This window comes from Euwallacea similis, chromosome 7 (assembly GCF_039881205.1).
Source record: "Euwallacea similis isolate ESF13 chromosome 7, ESF131.1, whole genome shotgun sequence".
NCBI lineage: Eukaryota > Metazoa > Arthropoda > Insecta > Coleoptera > Curculionidae > Euwallacea > Euwallacea similis.
This window is the reverse complement of record NC_089615.1, coordinates 6719310-6736367: the sequence shown is the minus strand read 5'-3', so window position 1 is coordinate 6736367 and position 17058 is coordinate 6719310. Positions and strand designations below refer to the sequence as shown.

General features: G+C 37.1%; 2 protein-coding genes across 3 annotated transcripts in view; one reads left to right on the top strand and one right to left on the bottom strand.

Annotated features, from left to right (window-relative positions):
- The window catches only part of SrpRbeta (signal recognition particle receptor beta), a 29255-nt gene that overhangs the window by 10770 nt on the left and 1427 nt on the right, over nucleotides 1-17058 (top strand). The gene's annotated exons all lie outside the window — the stretch shown is intronic.
- The window catches only part of LOC136410131 (A-kinase anchor protein 200-like), a 54161-nt gene continuing 40354 nt past the window's right edge, over nucleotides 3252-17058 (bottom strand). For both annotated transcript variants that reach the window (XM_066392123.1, XM_066392124.1), the window contains exons 5-7: nucleotides 7304-8545; nucleotides 5767-5835; nucleotides 3252-3794 (exon numbers count right to left, since the gene is read on the bottom strand). In XM_066392123.1, coding sequence (XP_066248220.1) covers nucleotides 3774-3794; nucleotides 5767-5835; nucleotides 7304-8545 — 1332 coding nt within the window. In that variant the 3' untranslated portion in view covers nucleotides 3252-3773. The remainder of the gene's footprint in view (nucleotides 3795-5766; nucleotides 5836-7303; nucleotides 8546-17058) is intronic.

Genomic DNA, 17058 nt, shown 5'->3' with positions numbered 1-17058 from the left:
TAATAAAGAAATTAGTCATCACGATGGGTCATCCAAAAACCCACGAATTTTAAGCAGCAAAACATGTTTATGACGATCGACAAAGCCTCCAGTGGTTCAAAATAATATACATTTTTAAATCTCTCATATTGATCTAATGTTTCACTACAATACCTTCCTTATAGAGGCTTTTTATTAACTACCGCAATTAATATGTTTTCTATTAGAATACATAATGTTATGCAGGTAGTACTAGCGAGTAAAGTAGTTGCTATTATTTTTAAACGCTAACTTATTTGATATTTTTACCATTCAACGAGAGCTTTGACCAGCTGTAATGGGCAGATGTGTTTACCTACAAATATTTTTTTGGGTGACCTACGTGAAAACTAATTTCTTCATTATTCAGATATAGTGTAGATCAATTGATGGCAACCAGCCAGAGGTTCCAGCGCAGTTGACGGTGCCATTCGATAAGCGCTCTTAATGATTAAAGCTAGTTTTCTGTTCACTTCTCCTAACATTTTCCTGTAGCATTGGACCCTCGTTGTTTTTTCTCATATTTGGGTCCCGTAGAACTCTACTGATGTAGTGATACTACACCTATCTGCCATTTAGTCGGTCAATAAATGCAAATAAATATAGACTTTCATAGGAAACATCCTAAGTATTTATTCATAATGTTATAAACACATTCACACTTAATAATATATGAAATGTTGCTACGAACCTACTGCGCGCACAGCCATTCTGATAAGTCGATAGAGTTATTATGGTTTGCGAGATATCAAACAGCTGTGACCATCAGAATACAGAGAAATGTCCCACATCGTAACACAATTTCAAACTATTTTCAGTCAATATAGAAAACAAAGATGAAAGTGGGAATTATATATGCGGAACTACATAATTTCGTTGCAAATTTATACAATAAAAAATACAAATTAATCTTTAACAGGCATTAAGTGACCTGTACAGAAATAATTTTTGATTTATTTTAGTTTTTTATGTTCAATATCAGCGCAGTGATTTGGCCCATACGACTGCTGAGAAAGATGATGTAAGTGGGTCGGAGCTGCCTTAGTCGGATAAAGGAGTATTCAACCGCGTGTTTGGGTTTACGAAAAATTGCCGCAATTTAACATATTTTACGAGGCTCTCCTAACAGTACCTGAAGGTTACAAGAAAAACTACATTTCAGGAATTCTACTTATGGAAAACACATTCACCGGTTTTGAGCGTTGAAAACCTCATAATTCCTCTTATATTTTCTACGAGCGTTATACAAGCCAGTGGTGTATCACACGTGTGGCAATTTTACAAACATTACAAAAGGCTGCAGCTTAAGAAAATTAGGCAACATGTAATATGTGTGCAATGTATGTGTAAGGATGCTGAGTCGTTACAGAGTTTTTGGCATACCGCAAGGGAAGTGGCAGGAGTGGTATAGTTTAATGGGATGCATGAACAACCCGAACACAAATCAAGAGCATGAACAAACAGAACGGAGCTAAAATAGCTGCCGAGAATTTGCCTACGCAAAGAGGTTTATCCAGGAACACCATCGGAAAAGAACTAAATTTCGACAGATAACAAATACGAGCCAACATTGGTTCGACACTAGCCATATACACATGCACAAGATAGGACGCATAAATGGACATACACTTAAATTTAAATATTTCAATTTCCTTTTGCTTCTTGTTATTTCTGGCTCATCGAACAGAAGCAGAATTAGACATCTACAGAACAGCTGGAAGCACTTGATAAGTTGCCTGTGATTGGGGAGGATGCAACAAAGAAAAGGAAAAAGTTATTGACCATGTACTGGGTAGTGACCCAGTGGGGTTTAGTGGGGACTGAACACGTCCTCGATAACTCGATTGCCGCTACCTCTTATCCGAGGCACTCGTTGGAACCAGCTGAAGCGTGAACTATAATAACTTTACTTAGTTTAACATGCTAGCGGCGGTGGTGCTTTGATCTGACTAGATCAAGCTGTCATGGATGAACGAATTTTCTATGAATATAATACATGTTCAGTGGTATAGCTTCCGATACTAACTGAAGAATTTCAATGAATTTGCAGTCGCACTGTACGAATTAAAAAGTAAACAAAACAACATTTCTTTAGCTACTGTTATACGTGAAGACACTCCAAACCTACTTCCCCACTTATTATTTCTATAGTGAAAGGAAATATTAACTGGTGGGTCATCTGATTTTTCAACAATAAATAACTTTGTTTCTATATCGTTGTGTGACATTCTCACCAAATATTTTGACGGCTGTTGCTCATTCAATTTTAATTCGCGTGATTGGTGAACTTCGGGCAGCCCAGTTAAGACCCCTTTCGACTATAGCTCTGAACCAGTGGTCTTACAAACTCCACTAATGAAAACTTCGTAGGCGACTTATTGAAGAACGCACATCAATCCTGAGGTCCGCAACGTTTGTGACTGGCTATTATGATAGAGTAGAGAGAAACACTGATAGAATCTGCTCAATGATACTAAGTGAATAATTGGCAGCGGCTAATTATTTAAATTTTTTTAGGGTGCCTTAATATAAACGCTCTGCATCAAATGTTTTCTTGCGCCAGTATACCTACCCTTTAAAAATTGCAAAATCTCAAAATAAGAAATTCCTAATAAGCACTTGGCAAGTGTTGCTAGATTAAGGGCCTATTGTTGAAAAAGAAAATGCAGGTGAACTAACTTGCAACCAAGGGTCGACATCAGTCAAAGGGTCTCTGCGGAGTCGTTTTAAACAGCTCACTTTACTTCCACAATTGATAATCTATCAACGAGTTATTAACTAATAGCCATTGCATCCTAACTAAATATTGAAAAATTGGTTCTAATAATTAAATTTTTTCCTAATTTGGCAAATATGATGATGATGAGCCACTATCCATCTTTATTCTTGCTCCTAATATTACTTCCACAAGCGGTAAATACCCCTTTAACTTAAGTCGTTATCATTCTTCATTTGATTACCGAATTAATCGTTATAATTTCAAGCAAATACGACACGTATACTAACTCGTAAATAAGCCCCTTGAAAGTTTAATTGTTTGGGCGCTAATGGATTACCCTACTACACACATAGGAATTCACTAAACTTTGTACAAGGTTAATAATAATTGTTGATTATTCCTAGAAGTATCCCCGCGTTTAATATTTAAAAATTGTTCCTGTATTCTTAATAATATTATACGCGTAACCTCAAGGAAACATAGTAGAGAAGAGAAAGTAAAAAAATAAGACTCGTACCTACAAAAACGCATTATTTGTTATCATAAAATTACAGTTAATTTTAAAATAACGCTAAAAACAATTAAAGTAATAATTACTTAATAAAAGAAGCTCATTACTAAATGGACACTAAACTCTAACTTTTATTATGATACAGTTGTATATTATTATAATGATAAAAAAGCCGATCGGTCCTCGGTCGGCACGTACATATATTGTAAAACTGTCCAAAAAGGGAAACATAGATTAAATACAATTTAAAAACATTTATAAAACGGGAGTATTAAAAACCGTTCCAACTCAATTACTTTTACGCGACGACATATGTGGACTGAATTTAACTGTATATTATTATAATAGTAAATATTTATGTAAACGTTTAAAATTGAAATATGGCAGTTTTTGTAATAATATGTATTTATATAACGTTGATTATTGGTCGAGATCCTCGCCCGCCACCACTGCCCGGGAATGATCTGCTTTCAACTTTTCATTTTGCCGATTTTTTGTAAAACTGGTACTTCTAGGAGGGCTAGGTTATTCTTCAACCTTTGCTACCTAAAACGAAAAGAAGGACAATTTAGATATCTACATCAATTAAAAATAAAAATAATTTTAACTTGAAAACAAACAAGTCCCTACTAGTCCGATTTTTTGACGCACCCTGTATAAAACGCAACATTACTACAATTATTTATTAAAATTGAAACGATTCAATTTTGAAAAAGCTTTTGGACCCGAGGGGATAACCTACTTTTAATTTCATCAATGTTCTATCCCACCCGATTAATCTTTCTCACACCTCACAACCTATAAGCTTGATCAGATATTTATTTGCAAATTAACGTAGATTCTAATACATCGAAGGAAAGTAGCCGCACCACGTTGGTCTGCAGGTTCCAGTCGGATTACCAAAGTAAAGCGATGCATCGAGTATGGTTAGCAAATAGATGAGTGATCGCAGGCTATAAGACCCGATGATTGATTTTTTACTGTATCACCACAAAAAACCATCGCCCCTCGAGCAAAAAACACGCCAGAGAAATCCATAAAAGGCCAAAGACGAAACAGCAGAAGAATTCAGTAAAAAAAGAAAAATCTTCTCTGTAACGACACAGTGATAATATATGTATATATTATCTCCTCAGGGGGCAGTTCCCCCGGATATGTGAAAAAAAGGGGGGGGTCTGTGTGTCTTTGTCTCTCTCTCTCTCTCTCTCTCTCTCTCTCTCTCTCTCTCTCTCTCTCTCTCTCTCTTTCATTTCCGAGATTTTTCAGTAGGTTGGGTAGGTGTCTCGACGAATCCCCCCTCCACTACCCGACCGACACACAACATCGGACCGATGATGAGGAAGAGAAAGGGGGTCTTTCCGAAAATTTTTCCGTCGTGATAAAAAAAATACATCCAAAAAATAAAACAAAATGAATATTTCATGATTAAAAAACCTTCAGAAAAACCATTAATTGCCTAAATTAACCTCCGGTCACATCTGGATTCGCTTTGAACAACTTCCAAATGCCCGTGAGGAGATAAATTATGAAATACGTTCTCATGTTAAGTTCATTAATAAGTTTTGAGAAAATCGCACGGATTTTTGTTTTCAGCTGGGTAAACAAAAAATTGGTCAATGAAAAGTAGTATACACTACTATATATAAGTAGTATAAGTAGTATGCACCTGGATCAGTTACAACGGGTGAATCAAAAAATGTTTGGCCAAGAGTCGTCAAAATAAACTGTTTAAAAATATAACGAACAATAAAATCAACGGTTTTCAGTTTTTTTTTCTAAATGTACTCAATCACACAGTTATTGTCACATTAAGGGAAGGTGTAGAAATCGGAATTCATCGCTCAACACTGCCCCATGTCATTCCAAATTCCGGTCTAATTGCAACTTATATTGCTTCAAATGCTGCTATCGATGCGAGTAGTAACTTAAGATGTGGCCAAAAGTCTTGTTATGGCGGTTACCAGTTTACACACAAGTTCAGCACGAAGTTACAGCACGACCTTCATTACCCAATGACTTCCAATAATTACCTGATACTGGAGAATTGATCTCTAGTTTTTCCTTGCGCTAAGGTGGTGATGTTGCAACTACTCCGTGTGTTTTTGACCTCCGGTTTCTCTTCTGCGAATTTTCTAATCCTCTATAATCCATGACTGGCATTAAGACGATTCCAGTTACTCGGAATGAAAAACCACCTTCGCGCAAGAAAATAATTTGAACTCGTGTTGCTGAACTTTAGATAAAGTGACCACTCTTAGCTAAAAAGTATCAGGTATGAGGCTTGCATTTGATGTGTTTTAATGAAATTTTGATTAGGGATAGTTTTTAAACAGCTAAAAGTATCCAATTCCTTCTTCATGTTGCAATTTCCGTGTTACTGAGTACACGAATATGTCTAAAATAAATTGTTGAGCTCGATTTCGAATGGATATTTGGAATGAACGGAGGATTCTCTAAAACCTACACAATTTCTACACCTCTGACGGATAAATTAGAAAATTTAATATGAAAAACTTACTGCTGGTTCGCCAATTTTATCTCCACCTTCGGGAGCAATATCGCATTCTTTCACTGCTTCTGGCACAACCTGAAATAACCAGCCGTTAGTTTAGTAATGTCTGCTGAAAATTAATAAAATATCTTATTTACAGAGCCTCTTTAGAAAAAAATTCGGCGCACAATTTGCAGTATTAATAAACAACATAAACTTGATGTAAAACCCCAGGAGGATGTTTACATTTCAAATAAAATGGGTATTAAGTAAATGTGAACATCCTCATATTCAGTTGCATCTTAAAACTAAAAATAGGAGGATGCAAGAACCAAATCATCAAAATTAAGGTCGCAAACAGGATATGAAACAAAACAAAACAAGAGGATTAGTAAAAACAAGTGAAATAACAGGTAAAGGATTCGGAAAACAACACAAAAAAGGTTAGCACAAACACAATTCCTGTCCGCAAGTCGGAGGTTAGAGACCGAAACAAAACGTCCGAAATCGCTATTATTAGGTAGATAGTGGATAATTCGTCTAAAATGCAATAAACTATGTTTTTAGTATTTACAAAACACAATTCAATTACTAGATCATAATGCTAGGGTGATGCAAAACGTGATTTCCCACCAACCATCATTCCTCGTTGTGTAGGTACAGCTTTGGAGTGGTGCGAAGAGCCAGATAAGGAGAGTGTGAATATTAAGTGATGTCATTTACAGAGAACAATTTCACCTCGCAGAAACCTATTTTTCGGTAATTTCGATTTCGATAAGTAATGACAAAGATATATTTGAAGCAATCGGAATACTGCTAGATTCAATAGTTTGGCTGGAAATAGTGTTTATGGTGAATCCCCAAAATGGGGGCGTAGGGTAAATGTCATTTTAACTGATAACAAGCCATTAGATTGGTTTCGGAAACGTCACAATTGTCAATCAGGCATATTTCACTAATGGAACTGCGTTCCGCCTGTCAATTTCAGACTCATATGGATTCACCATTGTAGACATACCAATAGCGTATCGAAGTGTTGCGAAAATCAAACTCTGAGGACACTGTAATACAATGTCTAATCAAGAATACATACTATCCACGCCGTAATTTAAATTACTGGACAACTTTAGTCAACTTTAAACAGTAGTATAAATATCTCACATATTTATCCGGTACATTACCGGTTAATTTAATTGGTACATTTCGTTCTAGTGCCAGTTTACTCTGCACTCAAAAGCGGTAAAGGATCACCTTCTACACTCGTGATATAGATAATTATTATCTTGATACGCCACTAGTTTAAAATTTTGAATCCAGCATTTCCAATTTTTTTTTGTTCGAAACAAAGTCCAAACGTACCGCCGCCAAAACTGCTGCAGCGCCGGCGTTAATACCTCAAAATTACCCCTCCCCGAAAACAGAGCTAAATAACACACTGACACTCCGCAGTAGCGGCACAACTCCACCCTCCGCAAATATCCACTAAAACATCTAAAGGCCCACTTTTGCCCACCCCGCGGCATCAGCAAAACTACTCAGCAGCCAGGCCTGCGCGACTAATCACCTGTTTAGTTGGTCCTGGCAATTCCGTTTGTAATACTTCCGGTTCTTCTTCGGGCGATGGAGAACTGTGTCCATTGACGTTTCCGTTCGTAAGGGGAACCTCTTCGGCTTGGTTGGGTGTCGTCGCGATGGGTTCTGACGGGGCTATAGGTTCTGGTACTGAATCAACAGGAGGAAGGGACAGGGGCGCCAAACTTTCGGACACGGGCTCGGGTAAACTCGGGAGAGATTCGGTGGAGATATCGGGCAGCGAATCGGCCGGAGCCACGGGTTCTGAGACTTCCGAGGGTGAAGGAGGAGATACAGCTGGAAGTTCGGCGGGAACGATTTCCAAACTAGCAGCGGGGGTTGGGGGAGGTGTGGAAGGTTCTGCACTTACAGGGGAAGCGGGGGATTCTTCAGTCTTTTGAGTTTCTGGGACAGAAACGGGTTCCGCCGGAGGCGGCTCTACCGGAGCTACCTCTGCTGGAGGCGGCAGATCTGCTACAACATCGGGCTGAGGTGCAGGAGGAAGATGCGCTGGTTCTTCTGTGGGTTTAACGGGTTCTTCCACCACAGGAGGAAGTAACACTGGTTCTTCTACGGGTTTAATGGGTTCTGCCACAACAGGAGTTTCGGCAGTCACAGGGGATGGTGGAACGGGAGGCAAAGCCTCCGGGGTTGGGATGGGTTCTTGAGGTATGGGCTCAGCCACAGCTGCGGGGACCTGCTCTGCAACGGGTGTGGCTGAGGTGGTAACGGAAGACTCGACAACTGGAGGAACTACTTCCTCTTTGCCTTCAACTTCTTTAGGCGTCTCTAAAGGAACCTGGCCCGTAGTTAAGGCGTTCTCCGCCTTGGTGGATTCGGCAAAGGCAGTGACGGGTGAGGGAGGATTTGAGGAAGGCAACGGCGGGGGTACTTCCTCAGTACGCACCTCTTTACTGGGCTCTTCCGCTTTAGATGTTTCAGCGGGGGCCGTCTGAATGGGAGTAGGGGCAGGTTCAGGAGCAGCTTCCTCGATTTTAGGTTCTACAGCTTTCACTTCTTCGGCGGGAGGGGCGACTTCTGGCGATGCGGGTTTGGCGGGTTCTTCTGTGGGTTTAGCCGGTTCTTCTACTGCTTTGGGCGCCTCTGCCTCCACAGGTTTGGCAACTGGTTCTGGTTCGCCATTGGCTACTACAGTGGTTTCTATACTTTCAGCTGGTTTAACTTCCTCCGATTTCGTAGGAGTCTCTGCGGGAACAGGGGTTGCTTCGGCGTTCTGAAAAAAAAACAAGGGAATATTTCAGATGCACTTTTCTTATTCCGTGTGGTTTAACGCTTAGTAGATAAGTGCTGGTGTACGTGTAACTGTTTATATAATGGGTGGCAGTTTTTCGGGTTAAAGCGTGGGATTTGATTTTGCATATTTAAGAGGTAGTTGTCTAAATTTAAAGAATACTAAAGCAGAAGACAAGAAGCTTCATCATTTGAAAAAGAATTTATACAAGTATTGTAGCAACAACGGTCGTTATTTAAGTTTTCCAATGGGCATTTACATTTTTTTAAATTTCCTGGAACATGAAGAAATCGATAAACTGTCAAAATGCAAGTGGTTCCAGAACTTAATTTTATGGGCATTTTGGTTCCTTGAAGGCGTAGAGGGTTGATGCCTCGTATAAGGGAGAGGAGGTGACCTTGAGACCTCTTTCAGTGCACCGTTGTCAAGGTGTACAATTTTTTCTTAGATTTAGGGAAATTTTTCTCTTCGAAACTGAAAATAATCTGATACTTTCGGAGATGCGAATCGAATGGTTCAAATTCAATTTTTCTTGAATATTATAACTGCTCATTTTACAAAGATGAAAATTGGACATTGTTAAAACACTTTTTTATAAGAAATATAGAAAAACTTTTTTTGAAAAACGAAATTCGAAACATTCAATTAAAATTGAAACATAAACTCTAAGATAGAGAACATATTCAAATGTTATTCGTAAATCAAATGCACTGTTGTCTAACAATACTCGTAGCACAAATTGCTGTCTTTAATTGGCAAATCTAGAGCTTGGTCCATTAAACATCGCCTGGCAGAAACGTTTAATGTTCCAGATTATCCCACTGTAAACTCTATTAATAGGCTCATGAACAAAAGGGATTATAGCGGCGTAGATACCAATAAACCGATGTTAGTTTACAAGTTTAGACCTGGAGAAATGGTCCAATTATAGATCGGTACAAGAATGTCTGTGTTTGGGATATGGAGACTGGATTCATGATGATTTAAGACATAAAACATGACTCAATCGGCAAAACTTGTCGGAACTGCAATTCGTGATGCATACAATGTTTACTATTGAACGCAACTCTTTTCCTTAGATTTATGTAAAACAGCGACCGTGATAAATGTGCATTTTGCCTAATCTGTTTTTAAAACGAAATTTCACTTCTACGTCCATTGTAAGATTAGAATGTATTATTTATTATACGATGCTCAACCCACTCTCTTCATATGCGATATAAATTAATGTTTTGCATGAGCGATTGATGCACTTAAACGATGAAAAACGGCACCGATGTGCGATAGCTCTGACACAATACCCAGCCATATGTGAGATTACAATAGTACCAGTACCAGCTTGATTAGTTATGCTCTACTAGTTAGTACGATCTTTTAATTCACTCAGGCATGCCAAGCAGACTGCATGATACAGTTCACAGAAACAAAATAGCCGGCAGTCGAGGCAACTTAAGATCGAACGAACTCGACGTTCTTCAATTAATCGTAATTCAATACTTATCAATGCGCACATGCAATTCGATAATGGAAAGATGGAAGGTTAGGCGAATGTCAATTTATTTTTCTTGGGGAGGTACTATTACATCTCAGGATTAACAATTTTTTCCACATCGCTCAAACCAAAGCACCCAAGCAACACTAATTTAACAAAATTACTATTTGCAAAACGTTAAACGACATACAAGGAGTTACAACTAACTAAAATGAGACCGATGTACCCTTATGCGTAAAAGTTCTCCGAAAGCGTGTGAGCAAAGCAGCTTGACTACGACGGCAAGAGCCAGGCTTAATAAGACGTACGGGGCAACCGACAACAGCGACGAGAGACAAGCGCCTAATTGCCCCTGGCGCATTGCCGTCCACCAATCGAAAGTGGCTGTTACCTGGGGCGCGGCCTCCATGGTGGTGTTTGACGTGGCGGCGGTTGCCTATACTAGCGACAGCGAGACGGACTACCCTGATATTGTTGGTATGGCGCAACCGGCTGTATAAATAGAGATTGAGAATTGTATTGTTTTTTGGTTGGTAAATTCAAGCAAGATACAAGATGCAAGATAAGTTCGATTCTATAAGTTCTATTCCCCTCTAAGTCAACGTTTGCTGTTCTCTGACATATACTATCGGACAAAAGTACTGCATGAAATTAGCAGATTATAATAATAATGTTTAATTAATTTATAAGCTATTCGAAATTATTAAAGATCAGACTGTGCCATGGAAACTAATTAGTTTTCCCTCGTGTAAATAACGGTAACTGCAGTCGAATTTGACATGAGTATCATACTTGTCACACTTAAAAATGACACCGTGTGGATTAACGAGAACAAGTAGAACAACGTATATATACTATAGGCAAAATGACTAAAAATGCAAAAGTCAAATGGTGTTAGACCAAGCTCGCATACATTTCAAGCAGACCGATTTGATCTAGGAAGATAAATAATGTGGAGAAATAAATGGAAGATTATCCAAGAAATAAAAAAGTAATTGATAATTAAAATTGTTACTTATGGAGATCTGGGTGGTTCCCCAAAGCAAGATTTATAAACTTTTATATAATTCTCGTAATCTTGACTCTACTTCATCTTGGGCATTCTCCAAGCAATCTTCCTAAGAATCATAAACATTTTCATGATGTTATTTCTGATTTACACATACTATCAAATATTCATCAATAATAACAATAATGCAAGTAATGTTTAACATTTTTGCCTTAAATAAGGCATATAAACTAGCAACCCTACAGGTTTAGTTGGTTACAGAAGTCGAAGGCGCGATGAAAGAAATTCTAAAGCCTCACTTTATCAAATATTATGGTACAAAATCATATCAAGGAATTTTGATCTTGTAAAGTTAGTCCTCAAACAAGTATTGATTCCAATTCAGAAACTCAAGAAATTTAAACCATCCTGTATAAAAATTCTAAATTTGAAAGCAATTCATCGTGCTAAAGACAATTTCTAGATACATTTAAAGAAAAACAACGATATGTCGAACCCTAATTTGGAAAATGATTCCTTTTGAAAAATTGTTTTTTTTTAAAGATTTAATGAATTTTCAGTTTGAAAACTCAAATTTTTTGTCGTTGAAACTACGATGATACAAAATTTTAATTTTTTGAAAAGCTTCAGCACTGTTTATGAAAAAATAATTTAATTCATTATGAATATTTAAGTAATACACTATTAAAATAGAAATAATAAAAAATAAAGTCGTGGGTAATTTTATCACAGTATGAAAATTTTGAATATTGATTAAATAATAATAAATTTATAGAAATGAAATGATACTCTAAAGTGTTAAAAAGTTTTGATTTAACAAAAAGCAATTTTAATGCTTTACCAAAAAAACAACACAATTCTCTTAAAAAAAACCCAAACCGTCGTTCAAACTAAACGAAAACAATACCAAAAGCACTTTTTCAAATCGTCGTCACTTCTTCGCGGATATTTTTTAAATGATTTATAAAGATTTTATTAGACCGAACTGAACAGCCTTCTTGTGCCCACTGTGGTTGTTTCTATATTAAATTAGCGACGTCTTGGGACTGAATGGGCGTCGCGGACGCCTCCGGTATTTATAGACAATCTTAGGCTTGGTCCCGTTGCTTGCTGTCGGTACCGCCACCCTATCTATCTTATGTACGCGTCGTACTCACTGTCTACGTATCGCAATGTCAGCACACGCGGTTATGTGGGGTTCCGGCCAGATTCCTGTACACATGTAGATTCAACATACACGTCTGGTTGATACAAATGTGCGTTGTATGTCAAGTTCGCGTAGGTGGAAAATATGGACGGTCTTATTTTTCTCGGTTCACGTATTTTATAATGTCAAAGGAGATATAAGTAAATGCAACATTTTAGTACTGAATATACAGGGTGATTTTTAAGTTGGGAATATTCTCTTATCAGGAAATAAAGCTGAGAATAAATTTTTCCGTGGTCCTTTTCTTAGAGAACTAACGTAGATACGGAGGGCTACAGATTACAGTTAATTTTATTTAAAAAATGAAAATATATTACTCTCCGCGAAGGCGGTTACGACCAATATTTCAACGATATTTTGTATGTTTTGATAGCTACAGAGGAAGCATATTCATAGAAGTGACTTCAATGCGTACAGAATTTTTTTAAATAATGGCGCACTGAATTTTGATTATTAATTTCGATTTTTAAGAATCTGTATTCCAGCACCGGTTCGATATATGGCAAACTGATTACTTCTTCGGTTGTTGCGTTGTCGGTGCCTTATTCATTCATTCAAATGATTAAAAACTGATTTAAACTCTTTTAGATTTTCTTGTCGATGCTTTATCTGCGAAAATCACCCCGACTCTCGCGTACACACTGATACTGTATATGTTAATTGGTTGTTATCCTGTGTAAAATCGGCCGCCCAACACTTCAAGGTCTCCCTATTTTCCAATGTTGCGTGGTAAATTTAAAAGAGCAAATTAGACAGGTGGTGATGAGATATAATAAAGACCTGCGTAGTTCCTGGACTTAGTAAACAGCTTAACGAATACACGGTGATGCATCCACGCCCCTGGATATTTGGCAAATTCCTTCGGTGTCAACAAAGCGCGACTACGAAAACACCTAAAAATATTATTTACGCAAGGTCATAAAAAATTATTGTTGAATTATAACGCAGAATTTCATCCTTGAGGAGAAAGCAGCTTTAAGCAGGAACACGTGTCCAAAAAGCTTTCAAAAACTAAGGTAACAGAGGCGATGATCAAGTTTTTTGAGTACAAAGCCTATTTCCCCAACGTGGGATGCAAATATTTGCCATAACTAATTGTGGGACAGTATTATAATTTCAGTTGCAGCGCGTGGGTTGAACCTAAATGCAATTATGCCAGCTTTATGGGAGAGGAAGTGATTTTTATGGGCCGCGACAATAAATTCTGATCGACACTGATAATAAAATATTATTGCACATTCCTGATGTAACAAAAACCTGCAAGAATCCCTAGAGAGGTTTTCCATTCGTACTGGAAGGCTATAAATAATACATGCTATTGCGCTGAATATTGAGGGGGCAGTACGGGCACAAAAGGAAAAACGTCCTGCTGCGAAATAGGTCCCATTGTTGTCTTGTTCTTAAAATTAACAATGAATAGAGTTCGAAATCAACGTGTTCTAATGCGCGGGTCATCTATTTAACATTATTAATTATAACGCTAAGTAAATTAGTCAACAACTGCATGAGGCTAATGGCCAATTTGAAAAATATTCATCTCGCTGCAGTTAATTATACATATAGTCAGATGCATAGCTCATTACCAAGTCAACTAGGCGACTATGTCCGTTGACTTGAAACCGTATACTTCATACCCGTTTGAAAATGGGACGCTTGGAGAGGTTGTTGTTTACAGTGAAAGATATTCAAGTTGGAAAGCAAATATTTGTTTTGTTTCGGTCAAATAAAATTCTGCACTCGCGTGGTAATATGCATTTTTAAGCTACCGCCATTCTATTGCTATTCTATGCTAAGTTAGAAAGCGGCTATTTGCGGTTGCAAGATAACAGTAACTTCCGTTTTTTACTTTCTTCAGGTATCATCAGTTAATTTGCGAATGGAAAATTTGAGTGAGAGGCATCGCTCAGAATTTGTAGGCTACAATTTTTTTTTCACCATTGAGAACACTATTTGCAGCAGGCACTGGAACGTTTTAAGGTTAATTCTACTAATAATTGCGCTATTGAAGAACATTCATAATCAGCACAGAGCACAATCAAAACTTTGGGCGTTTTGGAAGAACTTTTCCTGAACAAAGCATTAGATAATTTTTAGTTTAGGAATCTCTATAAACAGTAGGAAGATTTCAAGAAAGCACTACTTTACTAACACACATACGTATTTCATATATTTCGGGTTGAAAGTGATGAGAGGCAATGTTAAGTAAGTGCCAAAGCAGATTTAGGTCCTGCACCCACACAAACGTGGATAATCGAAATCATAAACATACGGGGTTATTCTAATTCACTATTCGTCTTTAAGATCTCAAAAAAACCGTAAAATAAAAGTCTTCCATCTTTTTGACCCACAAAACTACGCTCCAAAATTTAGAAATTTCCAGATGGTACTGTAATATTAAAAAAAATTTGATATTTGCTGAAATGCTTTTTATTTTTTTCTGAACTTATTTGAAGATGTTTCTTTAAATACATTCTACTTCTTCATAGAAATTTTTCCTTCTCTAGAGGATGGTGCTATCAAATTTTTAATATGCCACTTTGAATTTGAACCCATCGTCAGCTCAGCTTTCTTCACTATGGACCTCATATTTTTATTACATTTTTTGGAAGCACTTGAATAAAACCTTGTGTCACACTAAGCATAAGAACATGCCTCTTTCCAAAAAAAAGTTTCATCATAAAATATTTAATAATAGAGGCAAATGTTAGGTGAGGATTGCCATATAGTTTTGAATTATTTTTTTAAACTTAGTCACATAGAATTCAGATTTTGTTGTGTTTGGAACTTGATGCTACAGATGGAAAAACAGGTGAAAAAATTTAAACATGAACTCGACATAGATATCACCGCTTCCAAGCCGATCAACTCAGTTGCTTACTTATTAACCTACTCAATTCGAAACTTTCCAATTGACACCACACACCAGATATAGAGCGGAAGTACACCTAACACACATTTTTAAAAAATGAAACGTGTAAAAATAAAATCAAGGTCTGGTGTGTGTGTACTTGGTGTGAAAAAATTGCCAATGTGGGCAGCAGATTGATAAGACGCTATTTCCCACAAACTTGTGTTGAGTTGCAAAGTCGTGTGTCGTTATTTATGACGTTAGTTGGCTCCAAGAGACCGGGTGGGGCACGGCAAATGGAAGGCCAATTTTTCACCAGATTACTTCACTGGTAGATTTCTTGCATTCAAATCTGCTCACTAAAGAGAGATGATCCGGGCAGATAAAGGGCGAAGAGGCGACATTTATGTCTCAAATTATAGGAAATGGAATACCCCTCCCCTTCCAGAAAGAAATAGTTTGTAAGGAAGAGGACTTACGGTTATAATAGTGTGATTTTTTTACGTTTGAACTGATAAAAGCTGATGAACATGAGGTTTTTTAGGAAGGGTGGCATTTGTCAATTCACATCCTAGTCCATCTTGAATATTAACTATTGGTTCAACGTTTGCATTTTATTTAAGCCCTTTCGGTTGACATATCGCTCATAAACGAATATATACATAGGCTCACAAGATGCTAAAACATCTTTTTTGAGCATCGATAACGCACTAATATGACCAGTGAATCGTAGGTTATACAAACTTTTGTATTTTACAAATCGTCTCACTATGCGAGAGTGTGGTTTTACAAACTTGCAATTTCTCCCGTTTAATGTTTCGCAGGAAATTTTAATAGTAACACAATATTTACACATATTTGGAGCCAACAGACAAATATCTGGGCAACTTTTTGAGTAACGGCTTATTTTTACTTTAAATGTTCCACGAGATTATAGAAATTTCTTTCTTGGTTCATAGATAAATTTATAACGTTTCAGGTTAAAAGCTAGGAAAATAATTTGAAAACAAAACGATTTCTTTCGTGGCTAAATTTATTTGGACGATGACGTTCTTCGTGTTTGTAATATAATATTTCTGAATAATGAATAAACTCAAAAGTACATCAATGATTTTATTAAAGTAGAATAATGTGAAAGAGCGCGATAAAAATACTGATCAACGTCAAGCTCTGGATAGAATGGCGAATAAACTGTAACCATTGGTTGGCATATATTTTCTCCATATACATAGCCTATAGGTTGATCCAAAACGATTTAATGTTAAACAAACTAAATTTTAATTCAAGACATATAGGGCGCCTTATTTAGGCGTGTCCAATATTGTCAGCTCCGAAATGGTTAAATATTTTCGTTGAACAGCTACTCTAAAGCTGATCATATGTTCTTGTAAATGAATAACTTTTATCGAAAAAATTGCAAAAACAATCCTGATGAAAATTCATGTAATAATGATATTATTCTGTGAATAATACGTCGCATATGATATTCAACGAAAAAAGGCAAAGTTGCACGTGATTCTACATGAGTGCTTTCATATACCCCGAGCCCTCAGACCGTCTTGATATTAAAAATAAAAATGAACTTCGGCTATGGAGATAAGAAAATCCTTTAAAATAAACCAAAAGTCTTCTTGGACGATTTCCTTTAGAGTGTTAAGCCAGATAGAACCATGTGATTTAAAGGCCACACTAATAAAATTATTATCGATACAGAGTTATCGTAACGTTATAGAGCAATATGTGGGCAGCTGTCATAAATGAAAAGGTGCTAATTGCCCATAAACACAATTTTCACGTAGGACTGTCGGCTTTACGCTGTAGGAGTTGAAATATGGTAGCTATAAATATTCCTCTATTTTTAGCTACCTCTTTGTTTATTTACTACATCTTCAAAGACACGCTGGGGCGAATAGCAAACCCTTGATGAAGTCTGCAGGAG